The sequence below is a fragment of the Melanotaenia boesemani genome, chromosome 5, assembly GCF_017639745.1.
Source record: "Melanotaenia boesemani isolate fMelBoe1 chromosome 5, fMelBoe1.pri, whole genome shotgun sequence".
Classification (NCBI taxonomy): Eukaryota; Metazoa; Chordata; class Actinopteri; order Atheriniformes; family Melanotaeniidae; genus Melanotaenia; species Melanotaenia boesemani.
Genome location: NC_055686.1, coordinates 17195955 through 17220538, shown reverse-complemented (window position 1 = coordinate 17220538; position 24584 = coordinate 17195955). Strand labels below are relative to the sequence as shown.

The 24584-nt window shown below is 38.0% G+C and overlaps 1 protein-coding gene across 13 annotated transcripts in view; it reads right to left on the bottom strand.

The window, feature by feature from the left end:
• The window catches only part of LOC121640614 (collagen alpha-1(XXV) chain), a 164390-nt gene that overhangs the window by 72230 nt on the left and 67576 nt on the right, over positions 1-24584 (bottom strand). For all 13 annotated transcript variants that reach the window (XM_041986389.1, XM_041986390.1, XM_041986386.1 and 10 more), the window contains exons 3-4: positions 3754-3798; positions 448-455 (exon numbers count right to left, since the gene is read on the bottom strand). In XM_041986389.1, coding sequence (XP_041842323.1) covers positions 448-455; positions 3754-3798 — 53 coding nt within the window. The remainder of the gene's footprint in view (positions 1-447; positions 456-3753; positions 3799-24584) is intronic.

The following is a 24584-nucleotide window of genomic DNA, read 5'->3' as shown; positions in this document are numbered from 1 at the left end:
TAATGGAGAAAACTCACGATTCAATATTTAGCAATAACTGTGCAGCCATAGTTTATATTTGTTAGCAATATTATAACTAGTCTGTCATTAACATTCTGAGAATGATTATGTCCAAGACTCATAGGTGCCTCCAGTGGTTGCCTGGCAACTGCACAATGTCAACAAACCTATAGGTATGAGCACAGACATGAGTGTGCTTATTAATCCTCTTGTCAAAATTTAAGCTAAAAAGTCACTGACTTCATTTCCTCAAATGTCAAATGATTCTTTACATGTGACCTAATGGCTTTCAGCAATTTATTTTGTTCTTCCTAAATGTTCTTAACCTCTGGTATTGTTGAGTTTATCCATCGTGTAGAGTGTGCTTTTATACTGTATGTGTCTTGCAGTATTGTGCTTTACCTTCATATGGTTATCACAAATTAAATGTGAAGCAGGCATACTTACAGGAGGTCCTGAAAGAGAGGGAAAAGAAAAACATGGTTAGTGCATCAATCAGCAATCAAACAAAAACCACTGATACATTCAAGGTATAGAACAAAACAATTTTGTCAACAGTTTCATATCTCTTTTCCATGCACTTGGGCCAACAATCGCCACTTTACATTTGTACGTGGCTCTGATTTCACTACTACAAGAAGTGTGTGCTTGTAAAAAATATCCCACCATGTTTTTGTGAGGTGACACTTGTCAATTTCCCAATTACTGATGTTCAAAGGCCTCTATGCCAGCACACCTCAGGTCTCCCAAGAACCCAGCAAAACATTTTAGGTCTTTAAGTTCTTATTAAAAAGGTACCCAACCACTTTAACCCTGAGAGAAAAGATTTCTTTTTTCTTTTACAAGTCCTTTGTCCTTAAACTGTTCTTCTTCGTGACCAGTGCAAATCGCTCCCACAGCTGGATCGTTTAAGGAGCCGCTTGTTTGAGGCTCAGTGGGCCGCCCTTCTATAGTGCTGTTTTATGGATGGCTGAGTTAAAGTAGAACACTTAGGTCTTAATAAACCTGCTCCGTGTGTTCTCTGACATGTCTTGGTTTGGTACAAGTTCTCAACCAGCAATTATTAAACAAATCAAAGAGAAAATGTGATAAAAGGGTGTAATTTACCACAAAACACATAACAGGCCCACTAACGATTTGAGGGGTTATAACTATTATAAATTCTTGATGTGTTCTATACTCAAACAAGCATTATACATTCCCTGTTAAATTAAATACTGCATCCTTAAAGCTTCATTTTCATGAGTCAGTTTCACTTTCTCTTCTTACACTGGTACTTAAAGTTAAGCTTCCTCACTTCCTAGGTGAATGAACTCTTTGGTACCAGTAATTATGGGGCATGTTATTACTCATATAATGGTTGAAAGTAATACTACTTTATAATGACACAAAGGACACGTAGCAGCTGCCACTGGGCTTCCAAAAGCACTTTTTTTTCTAAAAGATTACTGTAGAAGAAAAGCTGGTTTTGTGAATACTTGCACCACTGTAAGGTTAAAGTACTCAGTCTGCTCAGTTTGAACCTCAATTTCATCTACTGAGTGCAGGCACCACAGTAACAAGTCTTGATTATTCACATAGAGGGAAAATATGTGAGGAAACTTTCTGACACTTTCCAGCCATGATGACCACCTGCTAGAACAGTTTAAAACTGTGGTTTTCACTTCTGCAAAGCCTTTTTCATCCTAAGCCGTCATGCCATACTTTTCCTTTCCTTTCCATATGTCGCCGGTAAGCAAACAAGTAATCCTTATGAAATATCCCATTCATTTTTAATGCACAGGTAAATATCACTGTGTCTTTTTCCTATTTGTTCTTTCTGTCAGTTCCAACTGAAAGTGGCTGAAAGCTTCCCACTGCCTTTGTAGATGCAACACTTCACACCATGAATTTATGGAGACTTGGTTAGAGTGAATCATGAATTAAATATGCTTTCCCTTAGCATTTAAACTGTGCTGAGAACTTAAAAGGGGGAAATTGGATTTGCAGAAGGCTTACAGTGCAGAATTCGGTATGTCTGTGCCCATCAAGGACTGAATTTCTTAGTTGGATAAATAATGTCTACTTAAAAACGTTTCACTTTTTTCCCCTTTGAAATACTACACTCGGTTTGACAGTAGAGTCCAAAAATGCACATGCCGCCATCAAATGTACCTGTATGGAGAGTTTCAGCCTGGATCTCTTCCAGGTTTCAAGCATGCCGACACCTCCTAGCAGGGGCTCTTGAAATGTAATTGCATGCTACAGCTATATCCCAATTAGAGCATTTAATGTGCTAAAACTGACTTATTGTAAATGTAGCCATACAAATCAAAAGCCTAATTCTGTCTTGTGTTAATATACTTTAACCCAGATATCAATATAATATGGGTAATTACACGGAATATTGAAATGTGTTATCTCAGTTGTTTCCTATTGTCTGCCTTTATTGGTGCTTCTCCAGTCCAGCTAGCACAAGTAGGTACAATCGTTTGCTTGCTTCCAATTGATTTGTATAGAGGAAGCTACTGATATTCTCCATATTTTCTGTCTGAAAACAAAGCAAAAAAAGAAAAACTTTTTGCACAATGGTGCAATTTAAAATATGCAAGGGTGAGGCATGTTTATTTTAGAGTTAAGCTCCCCATAAACAAAGATCAGTGATATTTCAGATTTGCAGCCAACAGTAATATTGAAGTGTTGTCTGTCATTTGATTTCCCAGTTTTCATTTTCTCTGGCTCTTAGATTGTACACTGGATACCTTTTGTGTTAAGTAAACAAGAAAAATTGAAGCAGAAAGTTACATAACACAGATTCACAAAATGCATAAAATGGCTTTAAACAGGATCATGAATTAATTTTCGTAACTCAAACTGAAGGAAGGAATATAATCCTTGATATTCAAACAGCAAACCTCGGTTGATTACGTTTAATTTCTCTGACTTTAAATAATAATGTGTTGGTTTGGTGGTACAGCCAGCAGTGTTGTTTTTCCTTACAAAGACACTGTTTGTCAGGCTCTTACAGCAAGCTGCTCCCTTACTACTCCCCCTGCTTTGCCCCATCTCTAATTTCTTTTTACAAAGCCAGTATTTTTGTTCCAAAGCGTTTGCTGCGCTCTGCTGCACTGTGCTCTGAGTGCAGAAAGCCGTCACACTCCAGAGCCCATTATCACTTTCACTATCAGGTGAATGGAGTGGGGATGCAGCTTCCTGCCAAGTACATGTTCTCGCTGTAAATTCAATTTGCGGCGACACTTCTCAGCTGTGGGAGTGTCGCTGCAGAACACGTCCTTTTCCCTTCATACCCAAGGCCTCGGCAGGGCCAAGTTTCTTGACTCAGCTCAGGACAACGTTTGTGAGAGGGGAGGTTAGAGATTTCAATCAACTTGTTGCTGAGTTTGTGGAAGCAAACAATGGTGGATAATAATAAGTATATTGTACCTGGCATCAGGTTCGGAGAACTGGGCTTTCTCAAAGTTAAGACACACATGTCATCTGCTTCGATAAGATTTGTCAAACTGCTTTCTCGGTGTCTCTCAGTATAGAGAGTAACTCTTAGTGTTTCCATAGAAACTTAAGCTCAAGTGTACACAGAAAAAACCAGACCACAAATTACACATCTATAACCTATTTTGGCCTATAAAGATAAACAGTGTACTTTTACATGATTGTTAGACCGGGAAGCTTTGCTGATGTCCCACTGAATTATTCCTTAAATGTTTCTGGATTCAGACTACTTGGATCTCTGATCCAAATCACAAATGCACATACCAGGTTCCCCATCGCGACCTCGTCTTCCCCGTTTACCCGGAGGTCCTGCAAGAAAGAGGAAAACAATACACTTTAGTCAGTAATTTAATTGTTTTATGTTTGGATAAGTTTGTGCGCTTCAACTTTTTTCTGTCAAACTGTCCTCCATAATGAGGAGCTACTGAAAATTACTCTATTTATACATCAATTACCTTGTAATCTCAATGTTTATTAGGATTCTACAAACACAGAAGTATGGATGGAAGTAGACATATAAACACACACACATACAGAGGTGAGTTTCAAGCTGTCATCTCAATTTCATTTCTCTTTGTTTCCAAGTTTTCTTTCAGCATTGATGCCCTTGATTTTAATCTGTTTATCTACACAGTTTTTTCCTATTTGCTTCTTTTTTCCCCAAGACAACGCCATCATGCAGTGAAAATTCATCTGTGGATGATTACATGCTTTGCCAGATTTTTTACATGTTGAAGAACTGGCTGGGTCACGTTGTATACAAGCAATCCAAAACCCGAAAAGAAATAATAGTAGTGATAATAACAAACATTTGGAAAAAGCGTGTCTCAAAATGACCTTAGAAAGACAAATCCAGCTTTATTCTTAGAGAAAAATGCAGGTTAGATTTCAGTAGAATAACTGAGCTCTTCAATAGTAACAAAGTAGACTGAGGATACTTTCCTACTTTGAACAGTCTGTTTGCAGTCGAATGGATGGCATCTGTACTTTCCAATTACAAGGAATTTCACAGGGAAAAGGGGGCGTTTCATTATTTAAGTTGTTTATGTGGTAGTAAATTCACTCTTATTCTTCTAAATCCTACAACAATCAGAAGAAACTTATAATTGCCCTTTAATCCACTCCTTAACAATGTAATTATGATGCAGTTTACTTTGAAGGTCTGTCTAAAACTGGATTTTACAAAGTCATCTGATGCCATTGGCAAACAAATTAGCAAAGAAGTGTTAGAATAGGCAACAAGGCAGTAACTTTAAAGCAATATAATTTTGATTTGCTAAATGAAAACCTTTGAAAACTGTTAGAAAGTAGCAGAGACATGGTGATAGAGGACCTGTTACTACTAAAAAGATCAAAAATGAACAAAAACTTTAAAACAGTAAAGCTCTTTTTCTGGCGCTCCTTTACAGAAAATATCTAGATTCAATTTCATGCCCTCCTGTTCGGTTATAGGTTTGCATTCAGTTCTCAGTTCTGCACAGACTGCATCACTGGCTAGGTGTCAAAAGGTGCTCCAAGAGATGGCTCTCTCTAAACACTGGGCTCTTGTCTGTATCTATGTACATATACAGTATCCCTGTGTAAGTAAGAGGCATAAAAGTTTTTAAGTAAAAAGCAAATAAAAAAAAATAATCCACTTTATTCTTTGTTTTGGCTGATTTATGAAAGTCCAGAGGTGTTACTAGGGTGCAAAATGCAGGATTATATTGCAAACTCCTTGTATGATGCTAAGTCCTCAATTTGATCCCACTGTTTGGCTCAGCTTCAGCTTCCAGCTCTGCTCCTTTTGAGCAGTTTCCAAGATAATGTCAGGCGCTGCCAGTGAAGAGTCCAGGCTCGATTTAATGTAACCACAGGTGGAGTATGACTCTCACTTTACTATGGTTCACATCAACCCTGGTTTCTCCATAGGTTAGTTTTCTTTAGGTTTTAAAAGAAACTGAAGAGTTTACTGCACTTGGCAGACGCTTGATTATTGCTCCATTTGAAACGACATTTGACACCTCCGAGAGGAATGTTTTGTACAACGATGCAACATCCTCCTGATTTTGGTGGTATATTTTTGACAGCTGCTCAATAAACATTTCCCACACGGGATGCAGTGGTCCAGACAAAATACTTTACATCATTCACAGATATCATCATGGTTCACTAAATTCGTCACTATACTTTTCATTCTGATTCTACACTAAGGAGGGATCCCCATGAAACCCATACTACACTGGTAACAGAAAGACTTGGTAGAGGAGACTACTGTATGCCAACAACAATACTTTGTGAAACACAAATGAACAATCTCATTCTTATAGTCAGTAAAAACAGATTTTGAGAAGCTTTTTTTTTTTTTTTTTTAACTGACCAAGACCTCCAATTGCAAATTAAATCACTCAAAACACACTTTGGCCGCCTGTCGTCTCACTGTTTCCCAAGAGTAGGTATGCAACAATGGTTTCAGAAAAAAGATGCACAGCAAGGAATTTCATGATGAGGGGTCAGTAACTATGAACAATCTGTTAAAACCTTTTCAACAGCTTTTAAGCCTGACACTAAAATAAATCAAAATGAACTTTATATCCGTTCTGAGGTTGGTCAGACAAAGATTTTGGTCAGACAAAATAGATCTTGTGGTGGTGTGCATTTTATATTGAGTTTGCTGGCTTTTGCTTTTTGGGAAGTGAGCAGCAGAGAACAAGTTTTATAATGCAGAACCAGAAAGAAAAGGCGTCAATAAAAAGTGTGGTTTGGCTTCATTTTCAGCTATGCTAGCAGGGTGGTAGCATGGAAAACAATGCCATTCAGTCATACTATCACTTTGTGCCAGACTGAAACAGCTCTAAAACTATTGAATAAATGATCCAATAATCTTTTGTTGAAACAGTCATAGTTCCCTGAAAATTTCACCTAATAACTTTAGATATACTCCAACATTTTCTTCTGCACCATCATGAGTTTGACAGTGTTGTTGCAGCAAAATAATATCAAAACCTGAGGATGAATTCCCTCACAGGATTAAACACTTGTACTAACTCATTAAAAATAAGAATGAAGCATTTTTATTTATTTACCACTGGTCAACATACATGGTAGCTGACATATTTGGGCAACCAATTTTACTACAGTGTCTCTAAATGGATAAACAACTTTGTATTTGAAATGAGAACCCTCTGCAGTACTGGCTGCACCGTTTGAGATAAATAGCACCTTAAAAGGTACACAGAAGAAGACGGTACACATGTACATGAAGTAATTACCTGTGTACAGTCATCGCTGCACCTGAGGCCACTGGAGCCTCTCACAGATGAAAATGTGTATGTCTGGATGTGCTTGGTATTAAAGTTATTTCTGTGCCTATCTTTACCACTAGATGTTAGTGATTCTTAGACAATGTATCTTTAAATTAAACAGTATGGAATACTTTTTGTCATAAACCTTTTAAGTAGTTGCCAGAGTAAATCCCCAGCTACAGCTTTACTTTATGTTAGCATGCTAACCAGCTAAATAACATGGAATATCCTGAAGGCAAAAAAAGGAGGTGCTTTAGGAAGTACACAGTGCCTGACCCCCCGAGCTGTTAGTTGGCCACATTTGAAACACAACATAATCAGAAATTCCCAAACATTGACTTATTTTTGTGACTGTTGTTAGCAACAACAATGCTAATCACTATTTACTATTGCTTGGGGTGATAAACCAGTCCCAACAATGATCATGATATCAAAAGAATGACTTATAAATACTGTTTAGAAAATACATGGATATGATTTAGCTAACAAAATCAAGACAATTTAAAAGGCAGGTTGTTTTTTTGTACAACCATAGAGCTTCTGAACATATAGTTTGAGTGTCATTCATTTGCTACTAAAGGGTACCTAACATTTACACCTGCTCCTTGCACTTACATACTGTCCCATAGCAACTTCTGTTCTATGGTGCTGTAGTTGCATCAACACTTCCTACTGGTGTTAGTGGGAACGTTTGACACGGGTCATGTGACCTGCCTCAGAAATGCTTAACCGGTGTGATCTGGCCTTCAGTTTTTTATTGATATCTTGATAATATTGTTACTCTAAATACATCTGGCCAAACCACTAGTGTAGTGAAAATCAGACACTGTTCTAGCCATAAACAAAAACAAAAATCAGTCACTAAGACAGTCATATTGAGTCTATGCCGTCTCAATATGCTACCAGATTGTAGAGACAACTATTGCTAGTCTCGTGTTAGACTCTAGTTTTTCTCTTTCTGTTAACCGGCCTTGTCTAATCTGTCTTTTCCTGTTCTTCAGATTCCACAGACCCGACAACCAGCCACCATCCGGTTCAGTTCCTCTGGACATTCCCATGTGGCCTAACTTGGACAGCTTAAACTTCTCTTGGCCCGAGCTCCAGTTCTGGATGTCTGCATACTGGTTTCCACCTCTTAATTCTTTGAAAATAGTAAATTATCACATAAATTTCATACACAGCAAAAATATAACAAACATTGCATGTCTCCGGGCATCATGGTGGTGTCAGTTTGATGGTTAAAGTCTATAAATGTTCTAAGCTTGTTGTAAGAGGAGCATGAAATTATTATTAAAAAAAAAAAAAAAAAGAATTTATTCGCTCCCTGACTTTTCAGGAACAGTCACACAACATTGCGTTTTTACATCCCACAGTGTGTCTCTGCTCCAAAGCACTAATAGTCATTTGAAAGCTATTTGGCACAAAGGAATCCCATGTAACTAGCAGTATTGTTAAACATACAGCTTTAAGCCACAATCACATTGCTTCTGAATCATTCTGCTCATACTGTTCATCATGACATTATTTCAAAGTTAGAGGAGACAGTGGAGCAGAGCCTCCATTTCTCTTTTTCTTTCAAATCAATCACACATGCGGTGGACTTATTTACACTACCAGCTATGTCTCAGAGCTCAATGTACATAATAAGACCCCTCTCACAAAGCATCACAGCCATTCCTCAGAATAAAAGTCAAACATTTGCCAAAAATAGCAAACTGGGTAACAGCGTCACCCTCCAAATCTAATCAAGTTTGAAAAGAATTTGTTTTAAACTTTTCAGTGAGTGCAAATGCATCTCTCTGCACTCCATAACCATATGCAGTTTCCATTATTCCAAATAAATCTGAGCATGTTTAATTGTACTGCCTTATTTGCTGTATTTTCTCTTACTGCAAACAAAGAAAAAAAACTTTCAAGTGATTCATTCTGATCTGAATATTTATGTATGAGTCATAAAAATACAATGTCAGGGATGAAAACTTGGTAGGGATGTCACTATGATAAAATATAGCTTAAGGCAATGTTTTCAGATACTTGAATGGAATATTTGAATTTAAATCAGCCTGAATAAATTTTTTTTACCAAAAATGTTCCCCATGAGGGCAAAAAGTAATGATCAGCAACTCTTAAGAATGATTAAATGAGCACTTTATATGCTATTAAACAACACTGTAGTATCATTCCCAAATTACATGATTAGCTATGCCAACATACATCTGGAAAATCTCGAGGTGGGTCCAACTAACCGCAGAACTTGGATATTGAAGTTTATTTGAAATGTTTAGAATATTTCTTAAAAAACTCTGATGATCAATGTCTTTACAAGCATTCCAGGGATTTAGGAAGATTTAAGCAAAACAGACTTTAATACACTCCATTTAATCCCACAACATGGATGGATGAGTTTATTAAACCTGGCAACCTTTGGGTATTCAGGTCAACGGAACTAAAGCTGCACAAAACCTGGCTTTCTACTGTCCAGTACAATCATTTGTTACTTTATAAGTACATTTTTGTGGAAGTTTCTGGCAAAGGGGAACCATTTGGAGCCAAGATCATTACTGCTATGCATGACAACGAATAAATCAATGCATAAAATGCAAATTCGTAGATTGCTGGGTCCAGCGTCTGCGGGAAGCTATGGAAATGTAACCACAGTTTTAGACTCTGCTTACTTCATGAATGTCACCACTCTCTTTATCTTCAGATGGATGTGAATTGTTGTCAAAAATAGAAATTGCAAAATGTAACAGCTAATACACAGCGCCTTTCCAGCAGAACAATTATGTAGTCAGTGCACTTCAAGAAAAGACTCAAGTCTGCAGTTTCACTCAATAATAAGCACACCCCAAATAGACAAAGAGCAGACAATGTCAGGTTATGCAGAGGTAGTGTGATATTAAAGTGCATCTCTCTTTCTTTGACACAAAGATCCAATTGAATTTTTAGGAGGTCAACAGATAACGGTGCAACCAGATGAAGATCTGGACTGTGTCTGCACCACTTTCAGACTCTTCTTGGTGTCATCAGTCACGGGTATTGCTGAGTGAAATGTTAAAGTTCCACCCCTCCTGTGACCTACAAAACTGGCCCCGGAAAACCTTGTACTCCGACTGACCTCAGCTACTTCCACTAATCCCTTAACTTCCTCAAACACTATCAGTTTAAGACAGATGAAGTGCCAGAATCCTGAACAAAGACTTTCCTCTCAAAGAAGATTGAACTTTTCAGGCTACAGGACCTTATATTAGTATGTAATTTGTCATTTCGTTCCCCAAATGTTTATAGCATGACCAGTGGATTGTGTTGGCCTTGTTTGCTCCTCTGCCTTTAATAAGACTATGTGCCTGCTCAGCTAAAATAAAATGATGCAGTCTTTTAGATTAATTTAACCCTAACCATATCTTTTAAGGGAAATGTGTGTGTGAGGATGTTTGCAATTAATAAAAGTTTTGTGTCAACTTTGGGAAATTAAAGGTCATTTTCCAGATTCAAGCAATCTGATACAGGAAGTAGACTGCATCATGATTAACATGTAATTTAACACTTTTTCAAAGATGAATCTCAATATCAGTCTTGGTTCTGCAGCTGTTTTCATGTAGGAGCCATGCAGCCGTTTTTTTTTGTTCTTGCAGGCCAAACATAGGTTGATGATAGCAACACAGGCAGGTTTAATGGTTTTTTACACTTCTGCCTCTCTGTAGTGCATAGTCCCTTTTTCCCCCTTCAATTTTATCGTAGCAGACATCGAAAGGTTTTCGGCAATCTAATATAAACAGAAATTCCTGCAGAAGAATTCAGGGCCCAACTTTTAATTTGTCCCAAGACTCACATTTGAATCCCAACCCAACCCAGAAAAACCATGTTCTACAGGATATTTAACATCATTCTCCAATTCTGTGGCATACATCTTCGTTATCCTTATTTCCAACTATACTTAACTCCAATGCAACAATTTCCTGAGTAAATATGATGATTATAGTCATTTCCTAAATACCTATTTGCAATTATATTTGATTTGTTCCCCAGAAAAGAGACCATTGTGTCTGATTTTTGCATTTACTCACTGTCCTTTTTTTGGTCCACTGGTTAAGCCACTACTTGAATTTATCAACAATGTGCACAGACACACTCCCATTGAATGTATTCATCCGGTTTAAATGCTTAACATACTTTGGATTGCTGACAAACAACGACTGCAGCTCCAACTGATGCATTTTAAAAAAGAACATCTGTGCTCTTCTCTGAAATAAATGTATTGTTATAAGTAGACAGAAATGTGCTTACATTGCTGCACAAGAAAGTATAATTAGTTGGCTGGAAATTTACAGTAAACCAAGACATCTCACTGATTACAGTCCAAATTAAATCTAATACACAGTCATGGTGATAAATGAACAGTGACGCCTGCTTCACAAACTATAACGAGACATTATGAAAGCCCACAGTCCCTGTCAACGATGTTATCATTTTGTTGATGTTAAAGCTAATTTGCCAAGTCAATTGGGCAACTTGTTAATGTAAAAAACAAATCTTAGGACATTACCCAGCGGGATCTGAAAGTGATTACACAAGGCAGCTTTCATTACAACACAGAAAACAAAGTGATCTCTTTTGTTAAGCTGACGATAACTGCTTTCAGAGAGCATCTCTGTGCGTATGCTCAGGAGTGGTCTGAAAACATCAACTATTAACTTGAAATGAATTCATTTCTTCTTCCATCCCACCAGAATAAAGCAATTTTGTGCCTGTGTGTGCGCTTGGAGTGTGTTGGTTGAGCTCTGATGTGTTTGTCCAGATGCCAGTTATCAGTTCATTAAGCCACGACTCCATCCGTTAGCATGTGAGGAATTGTCTGTCGCAGCAGACTCTATTAACACTGCGCCAAGCAGATTGAAGCTGGTACTAAAAATGCATCTCTCTCTCCTTGCACTGCAAGAATGAGATAGCCACACAGTCTTAAACTAATTGCAGACAAACTATTTTTGCATCCTGCGTGGATTGTCACAGTAACAACAGCCCTGCAGTGGTCTAATACACATAAACTCTAAACAAAGACACGCACGCAATGCACAGTTTTACAGACTGAAAATCACTATAGGACAAGCAGCTTGTCCCCAGTTTTTTTTTTTTTTTCAGACACACATACATAGAGAAGACAAATGATATGAATGCAAGTATGGCTGGCAGGCATGCATGGATCCTCTACGTTTTTGCTCTGGTTCAGCATCAAGGTTGGAAGACTCCTGGGGAGGAAGTCGGGCCTTTGAGAGAGCCTTTTCATCACCTTCAGAGATCAATGTGTTTTCCTCTGGCAACAGGCTGAGTACTGGGATACTTGAGACCCACCCCGTTAGCTGCACACTGCAATTATCCTCCCGCAGTACTGACTGCGGTTGTGATGGAAGCAGAACACACTCCCTGATGAGGGGAGGTCAGTAATAAGCTGATCGATCAGCCAAGTCCCATCACTTTATTCTGCAAGTTAAATTGGCACAGACTGCCATCCTGACAGCTCTATCTGAAAGCTTGACTGAATCCTGAGGACATCTAGTAACATAACCTATGCTAGCATGACAGGTTTTTGTAACTTTTTAATAAGCTTTATAATCATTAACCTAATGGTTTCATAATTTCTTGCGCTAGAAATGAAAAAGGAAAACAGTAAAATCAGTCTAGCCTGGCTAAGTTAACAATGTTAAATCTTGGTATACCCCCACCTTGGCTTGTACATTAGATAGAGATACTACCGGATAAATAAAAGCTAAATTAATTGAATGAGAAAGCTTTGACCTAAAGCCAACACTCTGCACAACACTATCATCTTCCACCTGTGCTCCTCAGCGAGGTCCGGGAAGCATGTTACAGGATGCTGAATCAGAAACATAGCCAACTTCTCACTTCAAAATCAAAAATTTGACCTTACATGTTATTTCTGTGAGCAACTGCATTACAAACTGACACTGACCATGAGCTGCTTAATCAACTTGACATTTTACATTCAGAGAGCGAAACAACCACAGCCTTGCCTCACAAGCATTGATTAGCCACATTCAGTGACTGATTTAAACTTCTGACTGGAGCACACTGGAAGCAAATCAATATGCCTCATTAGACTGTAAAATACTGAGGGGCGGGTACCAGTAAATAAACCTCATGTGTCTCATATTTATCAGTTACAACATCTGATTTGAGTCCCAAGTACTAATACTGTATATCCTTTTATGAAACAGTTCAGTGGCATCCAGGAGGGCACTTCATGCTAGTCAGAAGATGCTTCCCAAGGTGGTGTTGGCTGAATAGTATACTGTATGATAACAACATGCAGAGCATCACATAGTAGTTAAGTCGCTAGAGTAGTTGCAAACATTTCTGCAAATGGCTGCATGATTTACATCAAATGATCCATTTCTTGTTCACTTTCAAATGTAATACATAGTGTTTCAGGCTGTTGTGGTTACTGGATGTCACACAGGAATTGTGTGTAATTCTATACCTGCTGCTAACAGATGACGTGACTGCTGGCTGACCCTATCAATGCCAGGGATGTGCGAGCCAACATGCACAGCATGCGTATGTGTCTGTGGTGTGAGAGTGTGTGGATTTAGAGATGCAGAGTTGCAAAATTTGGACCACAAGGCCCCAAACTGCTCAAGGACAGTCATTGCAGTACTTCAGTACAGATGAAATCACTGCATAAAACCAAATATACTCGAGTCAAAAATGTTATTACAATCCTCAGCTATTTTAATGGACCGGGATACAGTATTCTCAGTCTAAACAACTACCCACTGGCAACACAGCTGGTGGAACAAAGTTAAACAAAAGCGATTCAAGCTCTTTTTTAGAGTACATCTGACACTTCTGTGGCATTAGATATGATACATACCATCTGATTTTATATGTCATTTGAATTTTGTATATCATATGTGTTGACTTAAAAAAAAACATTTTACAGCACTGTCATGATATATCAGGTGCTGTAACTAAATGTTACATAGATTATATAGTATATTCTTCAGTTCACTCCATCCAGATGTATTGCATCGCTGCTATAGCCTTTTAAAGGCCTTCCACACCAAAAATAATAACGATCACAACATGAGGGCCCACAACAATAATGTTCCGTAAACAGTGATGCCAATAAATAAATAAGAAGATGGGTGTGGATTAAAAAAAAAACTGAATTAGCAGAATCTACTTATTAGAGCTGTCGGCTCTTGTGAGTATTATGGACTGTCTACTGCATGTTACCTCTGCAGCTTTGAGGGAACTTCGCCTTTAATATGTTTTTACGCGTTAACCAGCCTTGGCGGCCTCTACATAGTATTTACTTGCATATCAATTAACCTCTGTTGGATTATTCCTGCAACAGTCTACACATGCAAACCTGAGGCTTTTCTGTCAAAGACACCCTGTCTTGTCAGCAGCACAGGAAAATGTATGACTGACAGACTGTGAAAGGAGTTGCTCTAGAAACGTGATCACTTAGTGGATTAGAGAAATAAAAGACTTCAGGATAAAATGGAAAGTCTAGTCTAGAGTAAAATGTTTTAGAGTCTGTTGGGTGAAGTTGTTGAATTCATTGCTAATGTAAATCTCCTCTGATGCTTCGGCTATGACAGTGCAGCTATGTACATTGGACATTAAATGGCAAAAAAAAAAAAAATCTTTTTTTAATTATTTGAGTTGGAAGAATAAGTGAGACTGACTACAGTTTGAAACTACAACTTCATCACAATAAAAATTCTCCACTGCCTTTAGTAAAGATGAGCACCAGTTTATCTCTCTGCTGGACACAAGCAGCAAAAAGCACAATCCAATTTTTCCGTTCAGAACTCCACTGAATCAGAAAATTACAGCATGGCAGGGGAAATTAGGGCTGCTTCATCTGCAAGTTTTAAGTCCATCTTAAAAGGAGGCATAATCTCAGCAGACCTGTGGCTGCTTCCTAGAGTTGAGGACAAAGAGAAGCATTTACAAGCAGCAGAATTTAGACTTTTAAAAAAAATTATACAACATGCAAAACAAGTGAAACTGGTGGCAGGATAAAAGATGGAAGTCCTTGCATGTCTTAATAAACATCCATAGCACATTAACTGTGTGCATCATAAAAAAATGTGGGAGGGCTGATGAAAACAGTATTATCAGTATTATTATCAGTATTATTATCAAAGAACCTTATGGCTTTCCTAACCACCCTGCATGAACATAGAGGAGCACAGATGAACTCTGGGAGGATGCTGAAAGTAGTAACTGTCTCCCAGTGCTCAACGGGTCCTGAGTGGAAACAAAAATAAAGCATCATCATCAGGATGTCAAACCTTGACACGCTTTGAGTCAGCCGATTTATTTTCCCAAATCGAGGAAACCCCTCTAGTTGTGCAGCATTGAGCAACGTTCCTCTAAAAGACAACCCTCAAAAGAGCTAAATCAAAACGAAAGACTCTTATTAGAAAGTATTTCAGACCACAAACCATGCTAACGTTAAAATGATGGCTGGTGAGTAAAAGTACAAAGTTTAAGAACATGAGGCACACTACAGAAGTGCAACTCTGAATGGAAATGAATTGGCAGGAAAGTCCATTTCCTTACAAATGAACATAGCTTACGTCTTTCCAACCTCTGTCAATATTTTCTTTTAAAAAAAAGCACAAAACGCTGCAACTTCAGCTACTAATGTAAGCCATTAATTCCCCTTAATGAGGGTGCTTTTTCACAAAGTGTTCAAACAGTAGTTACTAACAGGAGATCCTCTGGAGCTGAGTCACAGCCAACAAATTTCAGCTTTATGTACAGCTCACTTGTTTTTATAGCAATTGATGGTGTAAAAGCTGTTGTGTTGCATTCAGTCAGGGGACTCGTATACTCTTGTAAATGTTAAGTCCCTCTTATTACCTTGTTTCAAATTAAATAGTTACACAGGAACCTATTTAAAATAAACTGGAAAGATTCCTACAGCATTATCTCGACCACCAGCTAGTTTATGTGTTTCCGTTCCTTTATTTATTTATTTTTTCTCCTTAACTCTGGGGACCAAATCATTGCAATATTGTTTTAACAAAATTGTTAAAATTTATAGCTGAGCACTAAAAAGTAATGAATATGAGTCACAACACTCAGTTCGTTTAGCATTAAGACTGTACTAGCAGACATAGGTAATGTCTCCAGAGAGCAGTGGTTCCCAACCTGTGGTTCCCAAATGCCCTCTAAGATGGGCACCAAACTTCACAGCAGGTATATGAGAGGTTTAGCCCATTTAAATGTTTACTGAGTAATCAAAAGGCCTGTATAAGGATGAAGAACGTGGAACACTGCTGTCACACATTGAGGTAAGTTGGTTGTGTATTTTATGGAACAGCATATAAACAATAAACACACACAAAAAGCTGAAAGATACGAAGAACTGCACCACCTGTGGATACATTCACTCTACAATGAGACCATCAAGCAGATATGCATTGTCCTGAATAAAATATCAGGCAGTGTAAAGAAACTTCAAACATAGATAATGAAGCAGTCCATTTCGACTGTGAGGGTGTTTTTAATGCTCTGATTTGAGAACCCTTTTACTCAGTATGAGCATTCGCCAGGAGGTAATTAAGGCAAGGCAGTTTATTTGTTTAGCACATTTCATGTACAGGACAATTCAAAGTGCTTTACATAAAACAAAGGCATTACAGATATTTAGAAATAGTAAAAGGCATCAAAACAAATGTTTTTAACCTAGATTTAAAAATTTCTACATTTGGTGAAAGTTTAATCTCCACTGGCAGTTTGTTCCACTTGTTTGCAGCAAAACAGCTAAATGCTGCTTCTCCATGTTTAGTCTGGACTCTGGTTTGGACTAGTTGGCCAGAGTCTTTGGATCTAAGAGCTCTGCTAGGTTTATATTCTCTGAACATATCACAGATGTATTCTGGGCCTAAACCATTCTGGGATTTGTAAACAATCAGAAGGGTTTTAAAATCTATTCTGTGACTGACTGGAAGCCAGTGTAAAGATTTCAAAACTGGTGTGATGTGTTCAGATCTCTTAGTCCTGGTTAAAACTCTAGCAGCAGCGTTTTGGATGAGCTGCAGATGTTTAATGTTCTTTTTAGGAAGTCCTGTTAAAAGACCATTACAGTAATCCAGCCTACTGGAGATGAATGCATGGATGAGTTTCTCTTGGTCTTTATGGGAGACTAAACTTTTAATTTTGTTGATGATTCTGAGCTGGTAAAAAGCTGTCTTAGTGACAGCTTTGATGTGGCTGCTGAAAGTCAGGTCTCAGTCTATCAACACTCCAAGGTAACGAACTTGGTCGGTGATTTTAAGAGCCCGAGTCTCCAGGTGTTTGCCAATGCTGACCCTCTTCTCTTTGCTGCCAAACAGAATAATCTCAGTTTTGTCTTCATTTAATTGTAGAAAATTCTCCTTCATCCAGGTGTTTATTTGCTCCAGACACTGACACAATAAGTCTATTGGACTGCAGTCATCTGGTGACAGAGACACATAAAGTTGTATATCATCAGCATAACTTTGATAATTAATGCAATAGTTCTGTAATATTTGACCCAAAGGGAGCATATACAAGTTGAACAGAAAAGGTCCAAGGACTGACCCCTGGGGTACTCCTCAAGTCATGGCCACTTGCTCAGGTTCATAGCTGCCGATCGTAACAAAATAACTCCGGCCTTCTAAATAGGACCTGAACCAGTTAAGGACCGCTCCAGAGAGTCCAACCCAGTTTCCAGCCTGTGCAACAGGATTCTGTGATCTACAGTATCAAACACAGCACTGAGATCCAACAGAACCAGGACTGATACTTGACCAGAATCAGTATTCAACCTAATGTCATTTAACACTTTGACCAGAGCTGTTTCAGTGCTGTGATGAGGTCGGAAGCCGGACTGAAATTTATCAAGATTTCCACTTTCATTTAAAAAGTCATGAAGCTGGTGAAATACAACTTTTTCAATAATCTTGGAAATAAAAGAGAGGTTAGAGACAGGTCTATAGTTGTTCATTATAGAGGCATCTAGAGTCCTTTTCTTTAGGAGTGGCTTAATAGCAGCTATCTTTAGTGACTTGGGAAAAATGCCTGATGCCAGTGAGCTGTTAACTATCAGTAGGAGATCACTTTCTACTGAGGTAAAAACTGTTTTTAAAAAGTCGGATGGTATCATGTCCAGAGTGCATGTTGATGATTTCAAATGCCAAACTGTTTCTTGTAGGACTTTTAAATCAACCATTTTAAATTGCGACATAACATCAGAATTATTTCTGGGTTTTAAACACAGACTAGTTTTCTTGTGTGACTGTGTGGGATTAATATTTTGCCTAATTGTTTTAATTTTTTGGCTAAAAAAAGTTTGCAAATTGGTTGCATTTCTCAGTGGAAAGGAGCTCTGGGCTTATCTGTATAGGAGGATTTGTAAGTTTTCCAATCATAGCAAACAGAGTGCAAGAATTGTTGACGTTCTTGTTAATCATTTAAGATAAATGCAGCTCTCTGGCCTTGCACAGCTCATTGTTATAGTTACGTAGGCTTTGTTTGTACAGCTCATAGTGAATTTGAAGTTTATTTTTCCGCCATTTCTGCTCAGTTTTTCTGCATTCTCTTTTTAGGCTGGTAACCGCAGTGGTGTTTCTCCATGGTGTTTTCTGTTTGCTCAAAGTGCTCTTGATTCTTATCGGTGCAACAGCATCCATTACATTTAAGATTTTCAGATTGAAATTATCCAGGAGTCCATCAACTGACTCTGCACTGGTTGTTGGTAACATCGCTATGGCCTCCACAAACTTAGCACTTGTTCTTTCATAAAAGTACCTCTTCCTAACCGAGGAGCAGGTTGGTTGGACATTCCGAGTGATCAGTAAATCAAACAAAACACAAAAATGGTCAGACAAGGCCGAGTCAGTGACCACAACAGAAGAAATATCAACACCCTTTGAAATAACCAGGTCCAGAATGTGACCTCGAATGTGGGTCGGTTCTTTTACATGTTGCCACAAACCAAACATGTCCAATATGGAAGAAAATTCCTTGACATTACCATCCGTCATGTTATCTATGTGAATGTTAAAATCCCCAGTTAAGATGAAATGGTTAAAATCAGTAGAGATAACTGACAATAATTTAGAAAATTCATCAATAAAATTTACACCGTGTCCTGGACGTCTGTAGATGATTAGAAATAGGATTTTAGGACTGCCCCTTAAAATAAAACTAAGATATTCAAAAAAAAGTAAAATCAGCAAATGAAATCTCTTTACACTGGAATGAATCTTTAAATATGGCAGCTTCTCCTCCCCCTTTCCTCCCGTTTCGAGATTTAGTCATAAAACTAAAATGAGGGGGTGCTGTTTCATTAAGAACGGTAGCACTTGTGTCTTCTGTTAACCATGTTTCTGTCAGAAAAAGAAAATCTTAACTGTGAGAAATGATGAAGTCATTAACTAACAGTGACTTGTTGGACAGAGATCTAACATTAAGTACAGCAGCTTTATGAAGTTTACACTGGTCTCTGTTGTATTCTGAGTTATACAAGGTATAGTTAACAGATTAGATCGATTCACCCCACAAACCGACCGTGTTCGATTCCTTATCTTACTAACTAACACAGGAATCCTACTTGGTCCAGGCTTGATCTCAGAACAGCTGTCAGTAGTAGCAAAACTGAAGCAAGGACCCTGAACGCATCATGGCAGGTTATCTTTGTTGTGAATTCTGCTGCTGCTCTGTGAACCTCCTGCACATCCTCCTGTGCCCTGCTCTGCCAGGACAGATGATCTAGGAGGAGGATGAGGAGGAGGGGGAGCCCTGTATTTCTTGGTAGATGGTGGTCGCTGGGGTTCAGACCGGGATAGAGACATCCTTTGAAGACCTAATTAAGTCTATGGTTTCAGCCCTGGACACGTGCTTCATGGCTAGAAATGTCTATGCTCACCTTCAAGCCAGTTCTGTATAAAATTATTTCAGGAGAATGGAAACAAAAAGTTGTAGATTGTCAGAGGATATGCTGTTTCACCCAGGCTGGAAAAACATGCAGTTTCAGGTTGCTCTCCTTTTCAGTACCATGTAGCTGTCAGAGAAAATCTTCAGCACCATTAATAATGGAAAAAGTCAAATGTGTAATGGGCATCAGACACATCACATCTCATCTCGCCAGATGCATGCCATGGTGCATAACTAAACCACTTTCTTGTACTTCCAACTGTTTTTTGTTTGTTTGTTTGTTTGTTTTCTTTTTTGCTTTACACATTAAAAGTTGCTTGATTTAGGTTAGACATCATGCTAAACCTATTTATGATTAGATAAACAACTGAATAACCCATCAATTCCTCATCACTGCCTTATCCTACATCCTTTAAAATGAGCAGTCAATTAATACTATGTTTTTAAAAAGTATTGCCGCCATGCCCTAATGTAACTATCTAAGTAAGGTTAGCTACACATCATTCTGTAGTTCATGTTAACCCATTTAAACTTGAGCCTGGATTTGGATTGATGCTACATTTTTTGCATCAGGTGGTTTCACTGTGGCTGTATAAAGAACAGATGTTATAATAGTGTCAACATTTTCATCTAACTTGACTTAATAAAATAGATAAACTACTTCCATAAATGCAAATATACATTCTTATCCTTTAAGTAATCAAAACTACCATTAAGCAATGACGTCATCTGACGTCATCAGGAAAGCTGCTTTCATGCTCTAAGAAACATCAGACATGTCACCATGCAAATATAATAAAAACATTTGGAAAGCTTAACGTAAAATGAGGAAATTCATTAGTGTGACTTTATAGACTAAAATATTTGGCACTAAATAAAATAGATAGTGAAATGATTACCTCATCAAGCTAAAGAAAAAATGCAAAATCATACGTGATGCCTGCAGGCAGGACTTTTATTTTGTGATTAACAAAGAAATGCTGGACACAGTAACAAAATAACACATGAGAAATAACTAGAGGTCTTTCACGATCCCTTGAAGTCCCACAGAAAAGGCAACAAAGAGTGTTTTGAAAGTGTTGAGGCAAAGTCCCTCTGCATCATGTTTCCTTCCCATCTGTCAGTCAAACTGACCAAGTCAAAGGTTATAGGAGGAGGAGGAGAGCTCATCCTCTTGGGATGAATCATAATCCAGACCTGTAGTTTCAGGTGGTAAGAGGACCACAGTAAAGCTGGTAGTGAGGCCCCGGCTCTTTATCAGGACACACTGTTCCTATTACATGTTTGATCCTACAGGGATTTAGCGAATAATACTATCATGCTAACAATTGGCCAACTCCTCAGCCGTGCTGCTGGCTTGCCCTGGAAGAAATATTTTCCCCCTTTTTGTAAATGGGATGACTCTAAGGTAAAATGTGTTATATTTAGTACTTATATAAGCAGTTTTTATAAATATTCAAGTGAGCTTTCACATGATTTAACGGCAGTTTTGGGGAAAAGTGATAAAAAAAAAAACTGGTTTGTGACCAGAAGGCTGCAAGTGTAAATCCCCAGATTGTCTGTGAAAATACAGTATGTGCTGTGAAAGTAAATGCATAACACTATCCACTTCGTCTCTTACCAATTTCAAAGTTTCCCTAAGAAGAACTTAACCTCTTGCTGGTTAAGCGAATCTTCCCTGCAGCCTGATAAAGGGTTGTGTTTTTACTTGCAGGTAAAACTACAAAGCTTTGGAGTGAAGCGAGTGTCACGAAAAAGAATAAATCTGGAAAAGAATGGGGAAATAAATGAGGAAAATAGAAAAAAGCATGAAACAATAAATAACTAAGTAACTATATAGAGAAATAAATATGAATATTTTCCATTTTTTTATTTATTTTCACATAATTTCATTCTTTTATTTAAATTCATTTATTTTATTTATTTTTATTACTTTCTCTTTTTTGTTTTCTATATATTTCCTTATTCTTTTCTGTTTTGTCTCTTGCCTCCAAGCTGCGCATCTCACTGTGCTCTGAGCCAATGGGATTTCAGCATGAGTAGACTGCATACCCTACTCTAATGGAATCACCCAAAAGATATAGTTTTTTTTTGTAAAATAATAATGTTTTTCTTAATAAATGCGTTTGTATTGCATCAGCCCAGAAATTCACAATCGGAGCATCTTGAGTTATCATGATGATTTTTTAAATGATTCGTCATCAAGAGCACATCATACAAAATGCCACAGTTTCAGTGTTTGTGTGGAAAAACTGTTTAAAATGCCATAACATGGCATTCCCAAATGCTTTGCATTGCTAATACATTTCCAATAAAATGGGATGTTTCAACCAAACAGCAATGTGATGGATGTGAAGGTGAATCATGGTGAGCATAGTTCCAGAAATGCAGGATGAACGAGAAAAGCCACCATTTATTGTGACTTTCAGTAGGAGTGCATCACAACATGGAAAATCAAGATCTGTTTTAACATTATTTGACCTTTATTGAGTGCATTTTTGTTCAAGAATAATATCCAGATGCTGCTTTTGTCTCCCTCTGTTTAATTGCAAAATTTTAATAAGCATGAGAATTAAACTGTGTGGTTAGGGCGAGCACCTTATCTGGCAGGAAGTCCAGCTGGAAGCTGTACTGAAAAATAGGCTGTTGGTAATTGAGAGCCAGAACAGCATCAAAGAGGTTATGAGAAATTTGCAGACGTTTTAAATTAAGCTGGACAATCATCTCCTCTTACAGTGCCCATACAGTAATGAGTGAGATTATAAGAGATCAAGCCTCTAAATCCATTCTGTTCTTCTACAAATCATAAGAAGACACGCAAGATTCAATTAGTCCTGCTCGTTTAACCTTGGCAGCACGGAAATTGCAAACCAAACCAGAAACCCAAAGCACAGTACGAGAGGTATTTACAGAAGAGATTTGAGGAGGCAGGCAGTACCAGTCAAATGGCAAACAAACTAACAACCATAACCAAAAAGAAAGGAGTCAAGATTGTTATTAGATAAACACTGAACAAAACCAGCAGTAAAAAAAAGGTTCTTTTGCTTAAATGGCTTATGAGCACAACCTTGATGCTCTTTTCAGGCCGCCCATGTCTTCCAAGTCCCAACCGAAGTAGAAATCCCTCACTGTTGCATAGACAGGGCAGTTATAAAATCGTATGTGTCTACAATTAACCCAAATTTTTTTCAGTTCTGCATTACTGTCTCCCCATGGCATAATGAGCTGCCACATAAACAGCAAATGAAAAAAAAAAGAAAAACAACAAAGCAAAAACAGTATTTTTCTTTCCCTTTAACTGCAGTTACATTTTTTTTTCCTCGTTTCGTTGTTTACTATACACCATTGTTTCAATATTTCTCATCCAAATAAGTCTTTCATGTCTGCAGAGTGTTGAAAGCATGCTGCTGTCACTTTTCACAAAGTCTCCGTTTAATCAAACTACAAAGCTTTTGGTTGCTTCATTAAAAGACATAACAGAGCCTGAAATAATGACACTGAGGACATTTTTTGGGTGGAGATCAGATTTGGTTTAAAGTCCAAATAAAATGACAAATACTGTAACCGGCAGTTCTTTGAGTGTGGTTCCAGTTTCCAAATGTTAATGAAAATGGGATTAGACATTTTGTAGCATATCCATGTTTCCTTATTTACAGTTTGAGACCACTGGAAATTCGACGAGGCCACACATGCAACATGAATGTCAAAGGCTATAATTACAACAATGTTAGTGATGATAATATATGATCTGTATGGTTTGTTTTGTATGTTTTAATTATCAATCTACAAGTGAAGAAATATTGATTCACTGAGATCAAACTGAGCACCCCTTAAGGAGGATTTTGGAGAAAAATAGGCAAAACTTCATCCAAATAGTGGACCCCATTGCAGGAATGGAGTGGGCTTTATGTCTGCAAACAGGACATGCAGTGTAGGTCGGTTGAAGTCAATTACTCGTACGAGTGGCAGCATACTGTTCACATTACAACTGCTATGTTACGCTGTTTATTACTGCCTATGCTCCTTGAGAACTTGCAGTTTTGGGAAGCAGATTAAAGGAGAACCAGTGCATTACGGTACTCCTTAAGAGAAGTGCAATTACTGTATCTGGAGCCTGCGTGTGAAAATCCAAATTCAGGACCAAGCCATCCCTGGCAATTCTCTCTAAAGTCAACCTCTGAAACTATGGGATGCCAAATCTTTCTGGTCTCCAACATGTTGCCATGTGCATGGGCTGCTTGGTTTACTGGCTGATGTTAAAATACCTACTTTGGCAACCTGCCTTGTCCACAAACTCTACTTTATCAATCATCACTGGGAAAGTCACTAAAACAGAGGCTCTCAGCTGTAATTCTGGAGGACGACTTCTTGCATTGTAAAGCGGTTTACAGATGTGTATTATCAAAAGCAGGAGAAGGAGATTTTAGATTTTCTGAAGCTGAATAATGTTTCTGCCAAAGAGAATCATGTCATTACTAGATTAAATGTAAAACAAGACTAAAAGTTACTTTAATTTAAATGGAGTAGGGCATTAATAAGATAAATATAATAATCTAATCCATGGCTGAATGCAAAACTAAACTGTAATTGGAAGAAATCTGTCCACAGTATCTGGCCTCTTTATTAACCCTGTTGCTTTTTTATGAGCGTGTACTATAGAATGACATTTGGAGTACTTGTTGTCAGTGTTAAATGTTGGTGCAGCAGTGCAAAAACGCACCAGGCAAGATACAGTCATAAAGCTGTTTCCTGTGTGTTGAAAAGTGATGCTAAAGGGGAAACAAGTATGTTGAATACTGATGCTACAGGCTCCCGACCATCCAATGATGCGCTGTGAATGAGACTTTGATTCATGGTTAGCTTTTATTC